At 52.9% G+C, this 20216-nt stretch overlaps 1 protein-coding gene across 1 annotated transcript in view; it reads left to right on the plus strand.

The window, feature by feature from the left end:
- KCNK3 (potassium two pore domain channel subfamily K member 3) overlaps positions 1-19838 on the plus strand; it is a 36617-nt gene extending 16779 nt beyond the window's left edge. The window contains exon 2 of the mRNA XM_068985768.1: positions 18913-19838. Within this exon, the coding sequence (XP_068841869.1) occupies positions 18913-19838 (926 nt within the window). The remainder of the gene's footprint in view (positions 1-18912) is intronic.
- The last annotated feature ends 378 nt before the right edge of the window (positions 19839-20216 follow it).

Here is a 20216-nt window from a genome sequence, read left to right on the forward strand (position 1 = left end):
AGTGGCACATAGTAAGCACTATATAAAGCTCAGCTAAGACTATTTTGAATTGGGGAGGAGGGAGCAGTGACAGAGGCGTTTAATCATTTAAATAAAGTCAAGGGCAGAGAAAGCCAGCTCACCCAGATTCCATGTGGGGGCGGTGGGGGGACAGAGGAGAAGGCACTGCAGCACTCTAAGCAGTAGCTGGGGAGAGCTGGGCACTGGGGAGAGTGCCTGGGTCTGCCCACCTGCAGCACTAGGCACCGCAGAAAGCAAGCTCAGGACCTCTCTGCGTGAACAGGCATCGTCTATAGGCCGTAGGAGCCAGAAGTCCTTCTCCAATTATACCCCGGCTGGGCTGGGCTCTCATCTGCTTCTGGGCAGCCGTGTAGATGGAAAGATTGCAAGGCAGGTGGAGTGGCGGAGATGATTGGAAATGTTGGGAACTCAGAGGTCAGAGAAGAGGTAACAAGCCCAGTGAGTCAGGCGGCAGGAGGCAGGCTGGGGCTGAGTGTCTGCTTCCTCGTTTCTGTGTAAATGGCAGTGTCCCCAAGGATGGGGACAGCTGTTCACTGTCGCCCCTGAAGACGGCTGAGAAGCCATGGCCTGAGTCTCACTTTATTCCCCCTCAGGAGCATTTCCAATAGGACCAGAGTGGAGTGGACTGTGTTTCCATGGAGAGTCGTGGAATCTTAGACTCGGGTCAGGTCTGGGCCTGTGTGGGGGAGGAGCTGTGATTGGTGGCTTCTTTCGATCCCTGAGGATGTGAAGGGACAGCAGGGGTTCAGAGGCCAGATCCCATGGGGGCACCTCTCCTTTTATTGACGTGCAGATGTACCTGCTGCTGGGGCGTGTCCGCCCCCATTGTCCCCCTGGTTCCTGTGCTCTCTGCCCTGGATGGTGGACAAAATCGAGCCAAGATGCCACGTTGGGGGACGTGTGGAGTGTTTGAGTGAGTGAGCGTGTGTGTGCACACACATGCAGGTGTAAATGGTGGAGGTAGGGACACCACGTCTGCAGGCTGGCTCAGAGGGAGAAAAGGTCCTGGCAGCTGCCTCCAGACTGAAGTCCCTGTTGCCTGGAGTCACTCTCCTCTAGGCCCTGTGCCAACCTACACCATCTGAGCTCCTGAGCCCTGGGGAGGGTGCTGAGCCTAAGAAAAACCTCCTTCACATCTCCTGGCATCTGCTCCCCAATTCCCTGACAGCCCAGAGCTATCTGGGCCACTATCCACGACCAGAAAGGAGAGTGGGAAGCAGGTGACAGAGGCAGAGACCATGGGAGCCACGCTCGCTCCAAGGCCTCCCTGCCAAACCCAACCCATCCATCCAGGTTGACTTCATGCATCTGCTGGGGATCCACCATGGACACTGAGCAAGGTGGGAGAAGCACCCACCTCCAGGCAAAACCCAAAACCTGGTAGAGAGTGGCAGGGGCAGAAAAAGGGGCCGTTCTTCCAACAGGGGGATGGGGAAGGTGTGCCAGATGGGGAATCCCTGGAGCTGTCCTTCCTTGGAGGACAGAAGAGATGAGGGAGGCAACTCAGGGCAGCCCGATAACATGAGGAAGTGCAGAGGGGCCCGGAAGTGTTGGGGGACTCAGGACTGACTAGACCAGGTAGGGAATGCATCAGGTTGTGCACAGCCTGCATGCTGGGCCCAGAAATCCCTAGACTGTGCTGTGTGCATCTGGGGAACTAAGGAAAGCTTCCGACTTTAAAAAATAATACTGACAACAGTTCCTACTTTCCGAGACCCTCCGCGTGCCGGGCTTTGTACTACAGGTGGCACTAATGGTAAAGAACCTGCCTGCCAGTGCAGGAGATGTGAGAGACACGGGTTCGATCCCTGGGTTAGAAAGATCCCCTGGAGGAGGGCATGGCAACCCACTCCAGCATTCTTGGCTGGAGAATCCCATGGACAGAGGAGCCTGGAGGGTTATAGTCCATGGGGTCACAAAGAATTGGACGCGACCAAAGTGACTTAGCACACGCACACACATTAATCCCAAAGTCATCCAGCTACCTAATAAGAAGGGGTTAGAAAGGCAGTGTGGGTTATGGAAGAACAGCAGGCCTGAATCAGAAGGCCTGGGTCCCAGGTTCAGCTCTAGGTGAGACGCCAATTTATCAGATTTCCACATCCCCAGACCTCTAATGGAGACCACTCCTGCCCATTGGATGACACAGGGCTGCTGTATGGATTTCACAGGAATGTTACTAAACACTATGGGCTTCCCAGGTGACTCAGACGGTAAAGAATCTGTGTGTAATGCAGGACACCTGGGATCGACCCTGGCTTGGAAAGATCCCACTCCAGTATTCTTGCCTGGAGAATTCCATGGACAAGTCCATGGGGTCGCAAAGAGTCAGACACTACTGAGTAACTAAAACTTTCACTTTACTTTTCACTTTACTGAACACTCTAGAGCACTGTGCCCATGTGGATCTCCCTACACCCACCCAGGGCCCTTCTGCTGTGCTGCTCGTTTTGCCAGACATACCTGGGACCCGGTGCTCGGGAGCATGGCTTCTCCATCTGTAGCGACTGGAGCTTAGCCAGGGCACAGTGTCTCCTTGGACCAGGGTGAGTTAAAGGGGACTTCTGAAAGGAAACAGCACCACCTAGCCAGGGTCAAAGGTCACCAGTCAGAAGCCCAGGCCTCTCCCTCCATCTCTATCAGGCCACACCATCCCTGTCTCTGCTGTTTCTGCTCACTCTGGCTTCTCTTCCGCTATAACCCTGACTTGCGTGTGGCTTTGGCTCCCTCTGGTCTCAGTTAGGACCCAGCTCTTGGTAGCCTGGCAGCTTAGCTCCCCAAAGCTGTGCAACCTCTCAGCCCTCAGCCCATTCCCTGGGAGAGACAATCTGATTGGTCCACTCAGCCAATAATGTGGGTCCTCTTAGACCAGGTGTGCAGCCCTGGCCCAATATGCTGTGGCCTGGGCCAGGGCCACTTGGTGCAAAGGTGCTACCTGGGTCCATCCTTAACTAGGGTGTGGCAGGAAGGACAACTCCAAAGACATGAGAAGAGGGAGGCCATCCCAGACATTTCTGCCCCAGAGCTTCCCTGGAGGCGCCAGCCCCCTGCCCTCCAGCTCCCCTCTCCTCACCTCCTGCTCTGTCTGACCCCAGGCCTTTACTGGAGCATCCCAGGACACTCCAAAGAGAACCTCTAGGGGGCTGTTCCCTGGGACAGAAAGGACTGGCCATTCAACTTCTGGATTCATCAGCTTGGCAGAAGGCAGGCAAGGGGAGAACAGATGGTCTTTGGCAGGATGCCACCAGGATCAATGCAGAGAGCCAAGACTCTAAGACCCAGAACCTACCCTGAGGGGCTTCCCATGGTCTTAGAATGATGACCTGTGGGACATATTTTGCATGTTCTATTCACAAAGTGTATGGTCCCAGGGACACCTGAAAGCACCTGGACTTTTAAAAATATTGGTTGAATCCTAGCTTTTCCAACTTTTACCTGCATGACCTTGGGAATAGTAGTATTTAACTTCAGCCTTGGTTTCCTCACCAAAATTGAGTTAATAATGCCCACCTTGAAGGTCCTGGTGAAAATTAGAGAAGGTTGCTGCAAGGGTGTCTGGGTTCCTGATACTGTTGCCATTGTTAGTAGAGGCACTAAGAGCAGAGAGAGCAGAGGCTCTGTTCCGGCCTGTGGCTGTCCCCAACTCTCTCCCCTTCCTTCTTACACTCCACCCACTCCTGGTTCCCTCCTGCCACTCCAGACCCAGCCACAAGGGTGGGGAGCTCAGGAGACAAGTCCCCACCTGGGGGACCAGACCTAGGCCCTGACTGCCTCTCAAGAGCCTTGGCCAGTGTCTAGCACCACCCTGGGCCAGCTGCCCCACCAAACTTCCAGTCTGCACAGGCAGACTTATCTGAAAGGAGCTTTGCTCCCAGAGGCATCGCTGTGCATTAAGGAGATGGGTAAATACGCTAGGCAGCGTCTGCCAAGAGGCCAAGGAGTGGTAAAGATGGATGCTCTGTGCAGAGCTGAGAGAAGGGGACGCTTGCAGCCCAGAACAGGAAGAAGCCTTTTTGGGAGAAGGCAATAGGGATGGGATGGAAACGTAGCAGGCAGCGACGCCTCACTGGAGGCTCTGAGTGTTTAAAAAAGGAAGGCAATTCAGTTCAGTTGCTCAGTCATGTCCGACTCTTTGCGACCCCATGAATTGCAGCACGCCAGGCCTCCCTGTCCATCACCAACTCCCAGAGTTCACTCAGACTCACGTCCATCGAGTCAGTGATGCCATCCAGCCATCTCATCCTCTGTCATCCCCTTCTCATGCTGCAAACCTAACATTGGTCTGAAATTAAAAGTGTACTTTAAAAAAGAGTAAATGGTAGAGGATGAAGAAGGAGGAGGAAGAAGAAGGAGAAGATGAAAGAGGAGGAGAAGGAGGGAGAGAGGGAGAGTATGGCCTCAGACAAACCTTGATCCAATTTCTAGTGACAAGCAGGACCAAGCAGCTTGGTGCACCAGCCAGGTGTTCACATCCACCCTGAACAATGCTTCCAGGTGTCCAGAGACATCTTCAGAGACCGTGTTCCCAGCCACAGGATCACTGGCAATGTTGCATGCCTTCTGACTCCCTTCTAGTTCCTGGGTGTCCACAGTTCCACAGTCACAGAAGGCCCCCTCTGCATAGACTTGCCATATCCAGCATAACTCTTCACTTAAAGGACAGTGTTCTCCCACCTGCCCACTGACTTGTCTCTGTTCCTGGAGGGCAAGACCGAGCCATCCTTGGCCCCGTGACCCTTCCCTGCACTCAGCCTGGTACTGGCACAAAGTAGTAGGTGCTTAAAAAATGTTTGTTCAATTAATTAAGACCAGCAAAGAGGGAATAAAGCCCTTTTGCCTTGTTGATTTTCCAGCTGATTTTTTGAGACCAGCAAAGTGCTGTGGCCTCCCTGGGGTCCCCATTGCTGCCCACTCGGTCCCGTTTCCAGGGCTGGCTCTGAGCTCCTCCACCACTGGCCTGGCCTGGGCCAGTGAGAGTGTCTTCTGTGGAGACCCAGCAAACGCTTGGACCTGGCTTCTTGGGAGAAGGGCCTGGAAAGAACTGGGGAAGGCACCTGATTTGACAGACAGGGAACGAGCTGCCACGACTATCCCAGCATTCAGATGGGCCATGGACCCAGATCCCTGAACCCAGTCCAGAGACCCCAGAGGCCACTGGAATATGCGAGAAAGACAACGGGACTCAGCCACCTGGTCACCCAGCCGCTCAGCTTAGTCTCCTCAGCTCAAAACCAGGGAATCTGCTTTCCAGGTGGAACATTTAATGCACTAACACTGGTTAGGCTGCATGAGGCGATAGGCCTGAATTTGTAAATCCTGACTCAGTCACTCATGGGCTGTGTGGTCTTGAATGAGTTGCAGAAACTTTTGGTGCCTCTGTTTTCTTATAGGGGAAGCGGAGATAATATCTATCCCATAAAGTTTTTGTGAAGATTAAATAAAATAATGTATGTCAAGCACTTAGGACGGTGCTGGGCACACAGATGCTCCATAAATGTAAGCTCTATGACTTACTACTATTACTATTGCTGCTGCTATTATTAACTACCATTACTATGGCTGCTTCAACATCACTGCTACCATAACGTTTACCACTGGCTCTACTGGGCGCCAGGCACAGAGTTCCTTAGAAGTTCAAGACCCCATCCCCATCCTCCACATCCAGAAAGAGACCGAGAGGAGAAAATGAGGCAAAAACGAGGCGGAGGAAAAGGAACAGGAAGAGGAGGACGGAAGAGGGGAAGAAGACGAAGGAAGCAACTAAAGAAGTAAAAAGAGGATTTCCCTGGTGGCCCAGTAGTTAAGAATCTGCCTTCCAATGCAGGGGACGTGGGTTCAATCCCTGGTCAGAGAACTAAGATCCCATATGCCACGGGGCAACTAAGCTTGCATGCCCCAACTAAGACCTAGCGCAGCCAAATAAATAAATGAAAGGGAAAGTGCTAGTGGCTCAGTCATTCCCAACTCTTTTCAACCCCATTAGGCTCCTCCGTCCGTGGAATTCTCCAGGCAAGAATACTGGAGTCAGTCATTCCCTTCTCCAGGGGATCTCTCTGACCCAGGGATCAAACCTGGGTCCTTTGCATTGCAGATTCTTTACAGTCTGAGCCACAAGGGACCAAATAAATATTTTTAAAAACAAGCGAAAATGAGAAGCTCAAGGCCCTAGACTGGTCCCTCCAGCTAGTTGTGGGTGGGGCTAGAAGCCCCTCAGGGCTCAGCATTCAGAAGGGAGAATCTGGGGACCAACAGGACTTCCCCAGGGAGACTCGGGCAGGGACGTGCTTCAGTCTCCTCCCTTATTCTCTGCAGCCTCCTGCTCTGGGAGGCTGTGTGAGGACTCAATTTTGTCTCTGGAGTCAGTTCTGGCTGCCCCTCTGCTTCAGCGGGACCAGCCCGGCTCCAGCCTTCCATTCCCCAGGACAGTCCAAGGGTTCTCACCCTGTGCCCAGCCTCTGCTCAGCGCTGGCGGGGAGAGCTCTGCAAAGTGCCCCAACAACTATGGGTCTAACACACATCTGGAGGCTCAGGACCATGGCTTTGGAGACTCAATAGTCCCCCTGAGAACACCGCTTTCTCCACTGTTCATAGGGGAGGGAACATGGCCCCTCCGTAAGCCCAGGATCCTAGAATGTCACGGGTCTCAAGAGCATCTCCTCCAGCTCTTGGTTTCCCAGAGGAGGATCCCCATGCCCAGAGAAGGGCGGGGTCTTGCTTGTGATCACAGTGGTACAGCTAGAAGCAGACCCAGGTCTTCTGACTTCATCCCACCCTGGAGGGTCCCCAGGTGGCCAAGTAGAATGGTGAGAGAATGGCCTTTGAATTTCAAGCTTGATTCTGGCATACATGGCCTGAGATACAACATTTCATCTCTCTGAGTCTCAATTTCCACATCTGCAAAATAGAAAATAATAGTGTGCCAGCTTAAACAACAGAATGTAGAGAAATTACTTTGTAAATGACAGAGGGCTGCTTAAGTACAACACAGACATAGCTATTATTCTAGAACTTAGAGCACTGCCTATATTAAGGGCTCAAAACACGTCTGCTGGATGAATGGATGAATGTTTGTGGGGTGGTGAATGATGAACAAAAGGCTCCAGGAGCACTGACTTGTTTAGGTGGGTGGGATCAAGGAAGGCTTCACAAAGGGATTGACTTGCGGGATGGGCTTTGATGGAGGAGTAGAAGCCTATCAGGGAGGAAAAAAGAGCACGAACAATGTTCAGAAATCGGGAAATGCAGCCATGGCCTCCAAAGAGCTGTGAATACCAGTTCCACATGCAGGCTTGGGCTCCAGACCCTGCTCAAAACCCATTCCTCTCCTCAGGGCCTATGTGGTATGTGGAACAGAGTGAGCTAGAAATTTATTAAATCTTAAAATATAGCTTATCAGAGAAGAAATAATCTTCTAATTGAACATCCCATGTAATAGGTAAGAAAACTGAGGCTCAGGAGCTGACATGCCTTAACAAAGACCCTATAGCAGGCTCAGCCATCTAGGGCTTATGGACTGAATATGGTCCACTTCCTGTTTCTGTAAATAAAGTTTTATTGGAACACAGCCATGCCAATTCATTTACATATTGTCTGTGTCTGCTTTCTTGATATGATGGCAGAGGTGAGCGGTTGCAAGAGACCAAAAGGCCTATGAAGCCTAAGATATTACTATCTGGCCATTTATAGGAAAAGTTCACCATCTCCTCTCCTACAAGGAGTGACAGAACGACGATGAGAGCCAGACTTCTGAATTCTGGTTGGGTGTTCTTTAACTCCATGCCTGCTTACCCTACCCTCTGGGCCAGGACAGTCCAAGGGTTCTCACCCTGTGCCCAGCCTCCACCCCACACAACACTGCCTGCAGGATGCAATCTCAGGTGGCCAGGCTCCCGGCAGGCTCAGCTCCAGGACACGTGGTGCAGTCAACTGGGAACACCCAGGCTAGCCACTGTTGCCCCCATGACCCAGCAAGACTTCCTGTTGGGAGCAGTTCAGTCCCTTTTGGGGGAGTCTGACAAAGAGATGCCAACACGAGCCTGCTTCTCTTCCATGGGCAAAGCAGGAAGAGCCGGAGAGTGTGTAAGTGTAGGACTCAGGCCAGCCAGATGCCAGACTTACAGACACAGCCTTTCAAGAAGCACAAGGGCGGGGCGTGCGGGGGGACTGGCATCTCCAGCCATCTGCTGAGGTGGCCAAGTCCACTTTAAATTGTGCTGTAGAATTCCTTTCTCAATGCCAGACTGTCCCTGGTGGATTCATTTAATTAAAACCCCACCAGAACCCATCTGCTAGAAGTTATAAGTTCGCACATGTTCTGTCCAGCTGGTCACAGGATACAGGGAGGCCACAGGCCGGGGCCATGGCTGCCTGATGCAGTGGCTGGCATAGAACAGACCTGGCAGGCCCCAGGTCGGCACCATTCCTGGGACACCCAGGGTTGCTGCCCGAAACACGGCCTGCCCTGGGCCTCATGCTCTGTTCATCCTCCGTGGTTCCACCACATTCAACCTTCAGGCTCATCTGTGAGGTCTCCTTTCCCTGATTCACTCATTCTACAGAGATTTATTAAGTGCCAGTTATGTGCTGAGCACTCTTCTAAGTATGGGGAAACTGGTAGTAACAAAAGAGACAAAAATCTCTGCCCTCCTGGGCCTTAAATGGCTTCCCTGGTGGTTCAGATGGTAAAGAAACTGCCTGCAATTCAGGAGGCCCAGGTTCAATCTCTGGGTAGGGAAGATCCCCAGAGAAAAGAATGGCAACCTATTCTGGTATTCTTGCCTGGAGAATCCCATGGACAGAGGAGCCTGGCAGGCTATAGTCCATGGGGTCACAAAGACATGACTGAGCGACTAACACATGGGCCCTATAGTTTAAATCCACAAATAAATATGAGAGCATCTCACACATGGTGCATCTACTTTTTTCCCTTCTCCCCTCTCCGTTCCTTTCCTCCTCTCTCCTTCCTTCCTCCCCTCCCTTCTCCCCTCCTGAGTCTAGTTTAAGCCTGAGCCCTTGACAATGGAACCGTGCAGAAGTCTCCTGTTGCATTCTTCCTGCCATTTCTCACCGCCATTCCCACCAATACACACAGGGGTGCCAGGAAAATCCATCTACTTACCTCTTTGGCATGTGCCTCCCATACTCAGGAGCTGTCAATTGCTCCTCCAATGCCTTCAAGTTAAGATTAAATTCCTGCCCCTCCCCTTCAAAGCGCTTCACATTTTAGCTTTGCTTCCCATACCAACTTTCACTATTCAAGTGAACTTTCTGCTCCAAATAACCCCCAATTTTTGCTGTTGTTATAATATTCATTGCTTTCTACTTAGTAATAGATTTCTGTAGAAAATATATATATAAGAAAATTAAAATTAATCATGAGCCCATGATGCAAATGGGCTTCTTCCCCTGTGGCTCAGATATAAAGAGTCTGACTGTAGTGAGGGAGACCCAGGTTCAATCCCTGGGTCAGGAAGATCCCCCTGGAGAAGGGACTGGCAACCCACTCCAGTATTCTTGCCTGGAAAATTCCATGAACAGAGGAGCCTGGAGGGTTACAGTCCATGGGATCGCAAAGAGTCAGACACAACTGAGGGATTGTCACTTCACCTCATGATACAAAGATAAACTCTCAGGAGCTTTTTAGCTTCTATTTCTGTGTGTGTGTGTGTGTGTGTGTGTGTGTAGTTACACTTTTCATATTTGTATGTTTACTGTGGGATCCCATTACATAAAGAGTTGTATCCTACCATCTGTATGCCATATTCAATAGTAGTCTTTTTATGTAATTAAGAGACTCCTAAGAACAGCGCTTTAATGGCAGCACAATATTCCACCACATAATGTCTGCTGCTGCTGCTGCTAAATCGCTTCAGTCGTGTCCAACTCTGTGCGACCCCATAGACGGCAGCCCACCAGGCTCCCCTGTCCCTGGGATTCTCCAGGCAAGAACACTGGAGTGGGTTGCCATTTCCTTCTCCAATGCATGAAACTGAAAAGTGGAAGTGAAGTCGCTCAGTCGTGTCCGACTCTTAGTGACCCCATGGACTGCAGCCTACCAGGCTCCTCTATCCATGGGGTTTTCCAGGCAAGAGTACTCAGACCCTATTGGTGAACATTCAGACTGTTTGCAATTTTTCACAATGAAAATGCTGCTATAAACATCCTTGTTCATAAATCTTAGTTCCGATCTCTGGTTCTTTTGCCAGGAGAGATTCCTAGAAGTGGCATTGCAGGGTCACAGGCAGATACATTTCCAAGGTTCTTGAGATGTATAATGTAGCTGCCTTCTTGAGAGAGTCTGGTCATGTCCCCCTCACCCTCCATTAGTGAGAATGCCACTCAGCCTTGGGTTAATTTTCTCTGCCCCTAACATGCCACGTGTCTTCCCAGCATTGTGTCTGTTTTAGCAGCTCCCTTCCATCAGAGCCCTGTATTTCCCACCCATCCTTCAGGGCTCGGGGCAAATACTATCTCCTCCGTGAAGCCCTTCCTGATACCTGAACTGCAGTTCTCCACCATTAGCTCTCCCTGAGGTCCCACCATCTTAAACTCTTCCTGAACCATTTCCCGCTTTTGCCTTGCATCTTAATAATTTGTGTAATAACAACCTTCTCTTTGGATGGGGCATTGAAGGTTTCAAAGTGCTTCTCCTGAGATGTTGCATCTGATTTGCTTTCAAACAGGTGTTTTGAGATCAAAAACCGTGGTTTCATCATCTGGGTCTGCTCCTCTTGGCCCCATCACCCACCTCAAGCTAGCCTTTGACTTAATGGACACTTACAACAACCTTCACTCTTTGTTGTCCTACCAGAACAGATTTTTGAGGGCTCCCCTCTGCAGTGAGGACTGAGCAAGATCAGAGTGCCCTGGATTTCAGTCCTGGCTCTGTCCTTGCCCTTCTCTGGGCCTCAGTTTACCCATCTGTACAATGAACGAGTTGAAATACATAGTCTCCCATACTCCAGGACGGATGGCTCCCTGGCCCCTGGGACTCAGAACAGCCCTGGGGTGCCTCTGAGGGCCCCTGTGCAAAGCTGGCCTCTGGGATAGGCCAGAGGGAGTTGGCCAGGGAGGCAGGCCTGGCTTCAGGCCAGGCTGTGTCTGCAAACACTGACCTTGGCTGCCGCGGCGATTTTCCATGACACCAGCACTGCCCCCCCTCCTCAACTCCCCCTAATCCCATGTGGGCCTGGGGAGGGGGAAAGAGGGGGACTGTCCTACATCAGAGGACCCTGAGCCAGAGTCATGGGGCACCTGTGGATGGGAGCGAGCTTAAAGAGAGAAAGAGGAGAGGGCAGAAGGCCCCCACAGGGGAAAGTTGGGGAGGACGGTGGAGAAGGGGGAGGACCATGGTGGGCAGTAGAAACAAAAGCTGGAAGAGGAGCCAGGAAGATGGGAAGAGAGGCCCTGGAGAGGGGCAGGGCCGAGGGAGGGGGGCTGTGCCTGAGAACTGTCCTTCCCTGGTGCTTTGGCCTGGAGGGGGACAAACTCCAGACCCAGTTCTGCGCACTGGTCCCTCCTCCCAGGCCAGATCCTTGAGGCGTGAGTGGTTTCCCAGGCCTACCTCAGGCCTTAGCCAGGCCTGGGACAGAGGGGATCCCTTCTGGGCCCTGAAGCTGATTTCATTTCACAGGGTCCTGAGGGCCACTGGGAGGGCAGGAGCTGTGAGTCACAGTGGCCTCTCCTCCCCATCCTCCCCCAACCCTGGGTGTCTAAAGGAGGTTTCTCTCATCCACATCTCATACTTGTCAGCTGTCTGGGCTGAACAGTGTTATCTGAGCAGCTGCACCCACCAGGCCTTGTGCCAGACACCAAGGGGCCTTGCAGGCCCTCCAGAAGCTCAGAGTCCTGCAGAGCTCCTCTGCACAAATCCAGGCCTGGGAGCCAGGCAGAGGGAGAGGTGCCTCCAGCCCTGGGAAGGTGCTCTGAAGGTTCTTGGAAAAGGCGAGGTCTGAGCCGGATTCTGGAGGATGGAAGGAGGAGGCCTGCCTCCTTGCCCCACCTCCACCAAGCTGGGCAGCCTCTCTCCTGCCTCCATCCAGAAGGCCTGGGCAATCTTGCCAGCTTTCTTCCGCCGCATCTCCTTTAACACACCAAAGGCACCAGCAGCGCCTCCATTCCTACTTCCTGGCTTCACATTGCTGCCACCTCTGTACCAAGGGGGTGGCTCCCTGTCTGTGCCTGTGAGTCCTCCATGGGCCTTTCTGAGGTGCCCTCCGCAGGCCCAGCGGGAGAGCCCCGCCCACTCTGGGGGCACCCAGGGTCTCACAGCCAGTCCCCGGGAACTGCCCTGTCTCTCTCAAGCCCCCAGTCCTCCCTGGCTGTCCTACCAGGCCCAGACAGCACCCTGAGGTCACACCTCCTCCCCATGTGCAGCTTTGCATCAGCCCAGCTTGGCCCAGAGCGCACAGCCTGTGGGCATCTCTGGCCACAGGTCATCTCATCCACCTTCTCTTAGGGCAAACATCAGCCTGGCCAGGGCTGTATTTACATTAGATAACTAAGTCTGCGGGGAACCCAGAAACAGGTTGCAGCTAGGCATTACCAAGGGCTGTGTGTTTCTAATCTACAGAGGGGCTGGGCCAACCAGAGGTGGGACACCAGAGAATCTCAAAGTCAGGGACCTGGAATAAGGAACCATAGAGTTCTTGATGCTACAGAAGAATGCTTCCCAAACTGTTGCTCCCAGGAACATTTGTCCAGCAATAAGCACCGTAAGAGAAGCGCTCCAAGGTTACATAAGCAGGAAAACGTAAGCACATTCTCCCAACTTTGTCTGACCTTGCTCACGGACACGTGTAGGGCTCTCATATAGCCTCCGCTTAAATGACAAAGAATCCAGTTGAATTCAGCAGTCCCTGCAATTTAATTTAACTAAGCAAGACTTTTCTCACCCAACAGTTATTAACAGTCCATGAAATTAGTATTCTAGGAAATCTACCTTTGGGCAACACTGATCTCAGAATGTGGATGGTGAAAGGAACTTTAACGACCATGTAATCTTGATGTTTCCCCAAATATTCATAATAATGATGAATATTTATTGATTCCAATATCCTTGGGCTTCTTTGATGGCTCAGACAATAGAGAATTGGCCTGCAATGCAGGAGACCTGGATTTGATCCCTGGGTTGGGAAGATCCCCTGTAGGAAAGCATGGCAACTCACTCCAGTACTCTTGCCTGGAGAATTCCCATGAACAGAGAAGCCTGGCAGGCTATAGTCCATTGGGTCGCAAACAGTTCGATATGACTGAGCGACTAAACACACAAAATCCTGAGCATTTTAAGTTGACTAACTTATCAAATCCCCATAGCCACTCTATGAGTTCAGTGCATCATTATTCCCATTTTACAGATGAGGAAACTAAGGCACCTAGGAGATTAAATGACCTGGTCACAGTTGAAATCTCTTTGACTCCAGAGGCTACTCTTACCTATACCACTAAACTGCAGAGATTCCTGTGGAAAACAGACATATCCATTTTCACTATTTAAAAAGCATAACAATAACTTAATTCAGTCTCTTAAAATCAGTTATCCCATGTTAATCAGAAGTTCTGATTGGCAAATGTGTTTCTAATTAATTTTGATGGGAAAATAATTCACTTTTTCACAATTATCTATTCAGTGCCTATTCTAGGTAGTAGCTACACTGTACTGATCAACATATTATATTTCGTAAGTAAAATCCTTCAAAATTTAGACTATATGAATGAGTGGGTAAACCAAAAAAGAAAGGCATCCATAGCCAGGGTGGAAAGGTGAGGACCTTTTATCTTCTCCTATTTTTCCATGTCACAAATGAGGAAAACTGAACCCCTGAGAAGAAAAAGGACTTGCCCAAGGCACAAGCTGGTTATGGTCAGGGCCGGGTCAGAGCCCCAGATCTCCAGTCCCCTAGTTCCATGATGTTCTTCCACCCAAGGCTGTGGCCAGCATTCTAACCGTGTTGCCAGCTAGGCCAAGAGTGAGAGGTCAGGCACTCAAGCATGTGGGCATGTGAGGTCAACAGGACCACACAGCTGAGTCCAACCCAGCCAAGGCCATTACCAAGGGCTCAGGCTGGTTATTTGTGCTTTGACTAGAAGGAAACAGGCCACAGGGAGAAAAAGTTCAGTAACAGGGACGGCTGGACCCCAACCCTCTGCATCTCCCTGGAAGACAGAGCTTCAGCCAATTTCTGAGCCCCTTGGTGATGTTGGGAAGGAAAGAGAAGAACTGAGGCCCTGAGGTTCCCATCCCACCTAATTTTTCCTGTTGTCTCAAAATATTCTTAATGACTATTTACATCCAGCCACCTGACTTCCTCAGGTAAATTCTATGTTCCAGCCAGGTTTCTAGGCATCTCTTAGCTGGGTTGCTCCCAAGCAGGGGCTGCTGGGTTCTGGTTGAATGAACAGGTTATACTGAGACAGAGGGCAGAGGACAGAGCACTGAGTTTGGGATGGAATAACCCGGGTTATGGTCCTGGCTCTGCCATTCGCTAGCTGTGTGACCTTGAACAGGTCACTCTCCCTCTCTGGGCCTCCAGTACCTCATCTGTACAATATAAAGACTAGGCCATATGATCAGTAAGGACCTTTCTGGCTCTGAGGATCGTTAAGTCTATGGTGGATTCAGAAAAGGTGGCTAGGAAAAGAGGGGACTGGCGCAGCCCCAGTCAGCGCTCTGAGTGGCAGGGGCTTGAGCTTCCTGGTCAGGATGAGAGTTTTGGCTGGTGGGTCATCGGGTACTGTGAGGGAGGACCCTCAGAGAATCAGCCCCAGAGCACAGCCTCTGTGTGTGTCAGGGTCATGCAAGAACAGAGGGAGCCCCTTACCCTGAGATGCACGGGGCTGGACAGGAAGGAGAAAATGGGGACTCCCTTCATCCCTCTCTCCCTCGTAAACCCAAGCCTGACGGGGGCGAGCACTGCGGCAGGCGGCTAGCCTGCTGGCAGGCAGACAGGCCTCGCCAAACTCCCAGCTACTTCCCAGAAGTTCCAGGGCCCCCAGGGAGAGGCTCCACCCTAGCTGGCACCCCTACAAGCTGGGTGCCCACGTCAGTAGGTCCTCCCGGCTCCCTTGCTCTTTCACCCAGTGACAATAGAACAGGCGAAGGGGCGGGGGCACACTGACCCTAGGCCTGATGCTCAGAGAAGCGTCCGAATGCCTTGGCATCACACCCCTGTTGCCATTTCTGCCACGTCCAGCTCAGGGCAGTGTCCAGGGACGGGGCTCCTAGTGGGATGCTCTTCTCTGTGGCCTCAGTTTCCCATCCTGGTTGCCTTTCTGGGTGATAAATTGGCTCTGAGGCATCGGAATGAGCAATGAGTCAGAGTGTCTAGAGGCCTTGGCCAACTCACGAGGCTTCTCCAGCCTTCATTACTCCAACCATAAAAAATGGAGATAGTCATAATAACGACCTTGTAGGAAGTTTTTGAGCATTAAAGTTTAAAATGTATCTGAAGGATAAGATCTGAAGCTTCAGCGTGTGGTAGGAAGGGAGAGCAGGCCCTGGAGGGCATCTGACTGAGAGTGTGAGGCATGTCTAGGCAGTGGCCACCCTGGACAGGACAGTGCCTGTAGCAGGGCATGAGGCTCTGCAGCGGGGGTGGGGGGCTCTGTGGGCAGCCACAGTGGGCATTGAGGCTGCCAGGCAGGCAGGCACTGGGTTTTCCTAAAGGATGGAGGGTCAGGAGCAGTCCCAGCTTATGAACAAACACAAGATGACGGGGCAGTGGTGGTGACAGTGGCGTATGTTTCAAACGGTGGGATACAGGTGCCTGACCCCGAGGGAACTTCCTGATCCTCAGGACTACACTCTCAGGCCGGCTTTCCCCCGTGAGATCCGCTCACTGCTTCTTCCTTCCAGAACTCCACAAATTCCAAAGTACTTTCATGTCCAGTCTCTCCTATACTTTTTTTTTTTGGCAGCTCCACACAGCTTTTGGGGTCTTAGTTTCTTGGCCAGGGATCAAACCCAGGCCCCTGGCCATGGAAACATGGAGTCTTAATCCCTGGAGCACTAGGGAATTCTCTCTCCTTTACTCCTGACGGCAGCTGTAGCAGTGACGGCCAGGGTAGGAATTACCAACTGAAGCTCACAGAGCAGACCAGAGGGGTCCGGAGAGGGGAACAGATTTGCCCAGGGTCACACAGCCAGCATGTGGTCAAGCCGAGGCTGGTCCATGCCTCCCAATCTGTGTTCAGCCCCAGCCACAGTGCCAGGCTCTCCCCCACACCCTCCGTTGGGGGACAGGGAAGGACAGGATGAGGAGCTACTCTGGCTCAGGGCCCGCCCAGCTGTCTAGGTGAGTTGTGGTCTGGCTGCCGTGGCCAAGCTGGCGGGCACAATCTGTTCTCACCCTGCTGGGGCCCAGACGGGCCAGGCCCAGCGACTCCAGAGCTCAGCTATCTAGGCCCCTGGCAAGGGATGACACTGTCACCAGCTAGATGCTATAGTTGGGGAGCAGGGGAACCCAATCTAAGAGCAGCCTGCAACCTCACACACCCCAGACCTCCTTAAGCTTTAAGATTCACAGCGATGCCAACTTTACTGGATCTGAGCTGTCCACCAGTCCAGGTGACCTCTTGGAAATGTGGAGGAAACCTGGTGCTTCATCATTCGAGCACTTGATATGTACCAGACTCTATGCTAAGTGCCTTATACACATTCTCTCACTTATTTTTCCCCTAAAGCCCTGTGATGCAGGTGCTAGTTATAGTCCCATTTAACAGATGTTAGAAACTAAGGCTAAAGAGGTTTTTTTATTTTTATTTTTGGGCCACCTTGAGTGGCATGCAGGATCCTAGTTCCCCAATCAGGGATTGAACCCATGCCCCTTGCAGTGGAAGGAGTCCTAACCACTGGACCACCAGGGAGGTCCTCCTCAGACAGTTTTTTTAAAACAAACAAACAAACAACAAAACACATACATAGTCCATAGCAGAGTAAGGATTTGAATGCAGATCAGACACCAGGGCAGATGATATCCTACTTTGCCATCAACTCATCAAATGAATTTGGGGCATACCCCACAGGCCTGGCTGGCAATGTGTGTGGGACGGGGGGCAGGTAGGGAGGAACATGACAAGGTCCAGCAATGTCCACTCCCACAGATCCCAAGCCAGTATTAGCTGTTCATATGTAGCTGGGAGCCTGAATGACAGAGCGGGGCCTGGACTTCAAAGCTGAACATTCTCAGTGCCACTCAAGGCAGAGATCACTTCCAGCTGTGAGCAATCCAGGATGGCTGCAGGGAAGAAGCATTTGGTTAAGTCTGGTAAGGCTGAGAAGGGAGGGGAAAATAGAAAGCATTACTTTATTATAACAATCTATTGATAAATGTAATAAGTATCTTAATAACCCAGTGAAGGAAGCAGGGCCAGGACCAGTAGACATAATTTTACAAATGAGGAAACAAGCTCAGAGAGGGGGAGTAATTTGCCCAAGGTCACACAGCCACTAATGACAGGGCCAGAACTTGTGCCAATGGCTTCTGAGTTTCCATCCAAGGTCCTTTCCCCTCCATGTCTCCAGGTAGACCTTTTCTTTTTTTGGCTGCACTAGTTCTTTGCTGCTGTGCGTGGGGCTTCTCTCGTCGTGGTGAGCAGGGGCCAGGCTTTGCTGTGTTGATCGAGTTCCTCACTGCAGTGGCTTCTTCTTGTTGCAGAGCACGGGCTCTGGTGCACGGGCTTCAGCAGTTGCAACACACAGGCTCAGTACTTGCAGCCTGCAGGCTCTAGAACACCAGCTCGGTAGTTGTGGCACACAGGCTTAGCTGCTCCAACACACGTAGAACCCTCCCGGACCAACTGAGCCCCCTGCATTGACGGGCAGATTCTTGTCCACTGGACCATCAGAGAAGTCCTCCAGGCAGAACTCTTGACGGAGGCCATGTGATAACTGGCTCAGAAGGAGGCTTTGCCTCTGCCTGGCTCCTGGCTAAGGACTGAAGGGCAGGGTGGGCATGGTATGGGTTGAGATTGCCTGCCTGGTGATAGTAACACCTGGAAGGTTCTTGCTCTGACAAAGGCAACACCACCTCGCCATAAGGACAGACCCTACTTCCGGGGCAGGCACAGAGGATGACCACAGGGCCCCAGACAGAGTCTGATGAGGACTGTGGAGCACTAATTCATGGGGGGAGGGGACTGTCTCCTTTCCCCCTCTCTGACACAAGTGGGCTGGCTGCCTCTGGGAGCTCCAGTGGGGAACTACCCCCCAAGCTTTAGCTGGCAGCAAGGAACTCATCAAGGAACCCAGTTTCCCTCCCTTCACATTGAATCCCAGGATGTCAGAACTCAGTAAGTCCAACCTCCTCCCTTATAGTCAAGGAAACCGCGGCCTGGAGAGGACTAGGAACAGGTCCAATGCCCACAGGCAGTGAACTGGAAGCCAGGTCTCCCAACTGGCTCGCCAGTGCTCTTCATGCAACCCGTGACTAAGTTCCCAACAGCAGCATCAGTCAGCTCCTCTTCTGGGTATAGAAAAAGGTAGGGTCTTTGATCAAACAGACTCTAATTTGAAGGCAGGTTGCTCTGCTTCCAAACAGTGTGACCTTGGAAAGGCACTTAACCCTCCCTGCTTCTTCTTTCTCTCTACCGACCCCCAGGGAGTGGTCAGAAGAATAAACGGAAAATCATCAGTGAGGAACCAGCACAGTGCCTGGGGACAAGGATGCGCCCATAACTCTGTTATCTTTTCTTCAGTTCAGTCGCTCAGTCGTGTCCGACTCTTTGCGACCTCGTGGGCTGCAGTAGGCCAGACTTCCCTGTCGGGAAAAAGAGGCCAGACTCCGCACCACCGTGGCAGAAGATGAGGAGAGAGCAGGGGAAAGGGAGGCAGGTTTCTGGAAGGGCAGCCCCATCAGCATGTGCTTTCTCTCCTCTTGCCCCGTTCTCCTCTAGGCTACGGCCACGCGGCACCCAGCACCGATGGCGGCAAGGTGTTCTGCATGTTCTACGCGCTGCTGGGCATCCCGCTCACGCTGGTCATGTTCCAGAGCCTGGGCGAGCGCATCAACACCTTCGTGAAGTACCTGCTGCACCGAGCCAAGAGGGGGCTGGGCATGCGGCGCGCCGACGTGTCCATGGCCAACATGGTGCTCATTGGCTTCTTCTCGTGCATCAGCACGCTGTGCATCGGCGCCGCCGCCTTCTCCTACTACGAGCACTGGACCTTCTTCCAGGCCTACTACTACTGCTTCATCACGCTCACCACCATTGGCTTCGGCGACTACGTGGCGTTGCAGAAGGACCAGGCGCTGCAGACGCAGCCTCAGTACGTGGCCTTCAGCTTCGTCTACATCCTCACGGGCCTCACGGTCATCGGCGCCTTCCTCAACCTCGTGGTGCTGCGCTTCATGACCATGAACGCCGAGGACGAGAAGCGCGACGCCGAGCACCGCGCGCTGCTCACGCGCAACGGGCAGGCGGGCGGCGGGGGCGGCGCGGGCGGCGCGGGCGGCGGGGGCGGCAGCGCGCACACCACCGACACCGCCTCATCCACTGCGGCGGGCGGCGGCGGCGGCGGCTTCCGGAATGTCTACGCCGAAGTGCTGCACTTCCAGTCCATGTGCTCGTGCCTCTGGTACAAGAGCCGCGAGAAGCTGCAGTACTCCATCCCCATGATCATCCCGCGGGACCTCTCCACGTCCGACACGTGCGTCGAGCAGAGCCACTCATCGCCGGGAGGGGGCGGCCGCTACAGCGACACGCCCTCGCACCGCTGTCTGTGCAGCGGGGCGCAGCGCTCCGCCATCAGCTCCGTGTCCACGGGCCTACACAGCCTGTCCACTTTCCGCAGCCTCATGAAGCGCAGGAGCTCCGTGTGAACGCCCCCCTCCGGGGCCTGGAGCACCTAGGAGCACCGGCGGGGTGGGGCGGGGTGGGGCGGGGTGGGGGGGAACGGGGCTTCTGCCCCAGAAGCAGCAAGGGTCTGCGAAGGGACCGCCCCAGCCGCCTTCGGCCCCGTGGGGGCGCCCCTACATCCCTCACCACCCTCCCCCTGCCCCCCATCTCCGACTGTGCCTGCTCGCACCAGCCGGCAGGAGCTGGGGCTCTGAGGAACCCCGGAGTCCCCATCTGCGCCCTGCAAATTCCGAGAAATGTGAAACTTGGGGGGAGGGGAGTCGAGGAGGGAAGGCAGAAGCTGGGAGCCTCCCATCCCTTTGGAAAAATTAGGAGCTCGCCAGTTCGCAGAGGCCCCTGCT

The sequence above is a fragment of the Capricornis sumatraensis genome, chromosome 1 (genome assembly GCF_032405125.1).
Source record: "Capricornis sumatraensis isolate serow.1 chromosome 1, serow.2, whole genome shotgun sequence".
Lineage (NCBI taxonomy): Eukaryota > Metazoa > Chordata > Mammalia > Artiodactyla > Bovidae > Capricornis > Capricornis sumatraensis.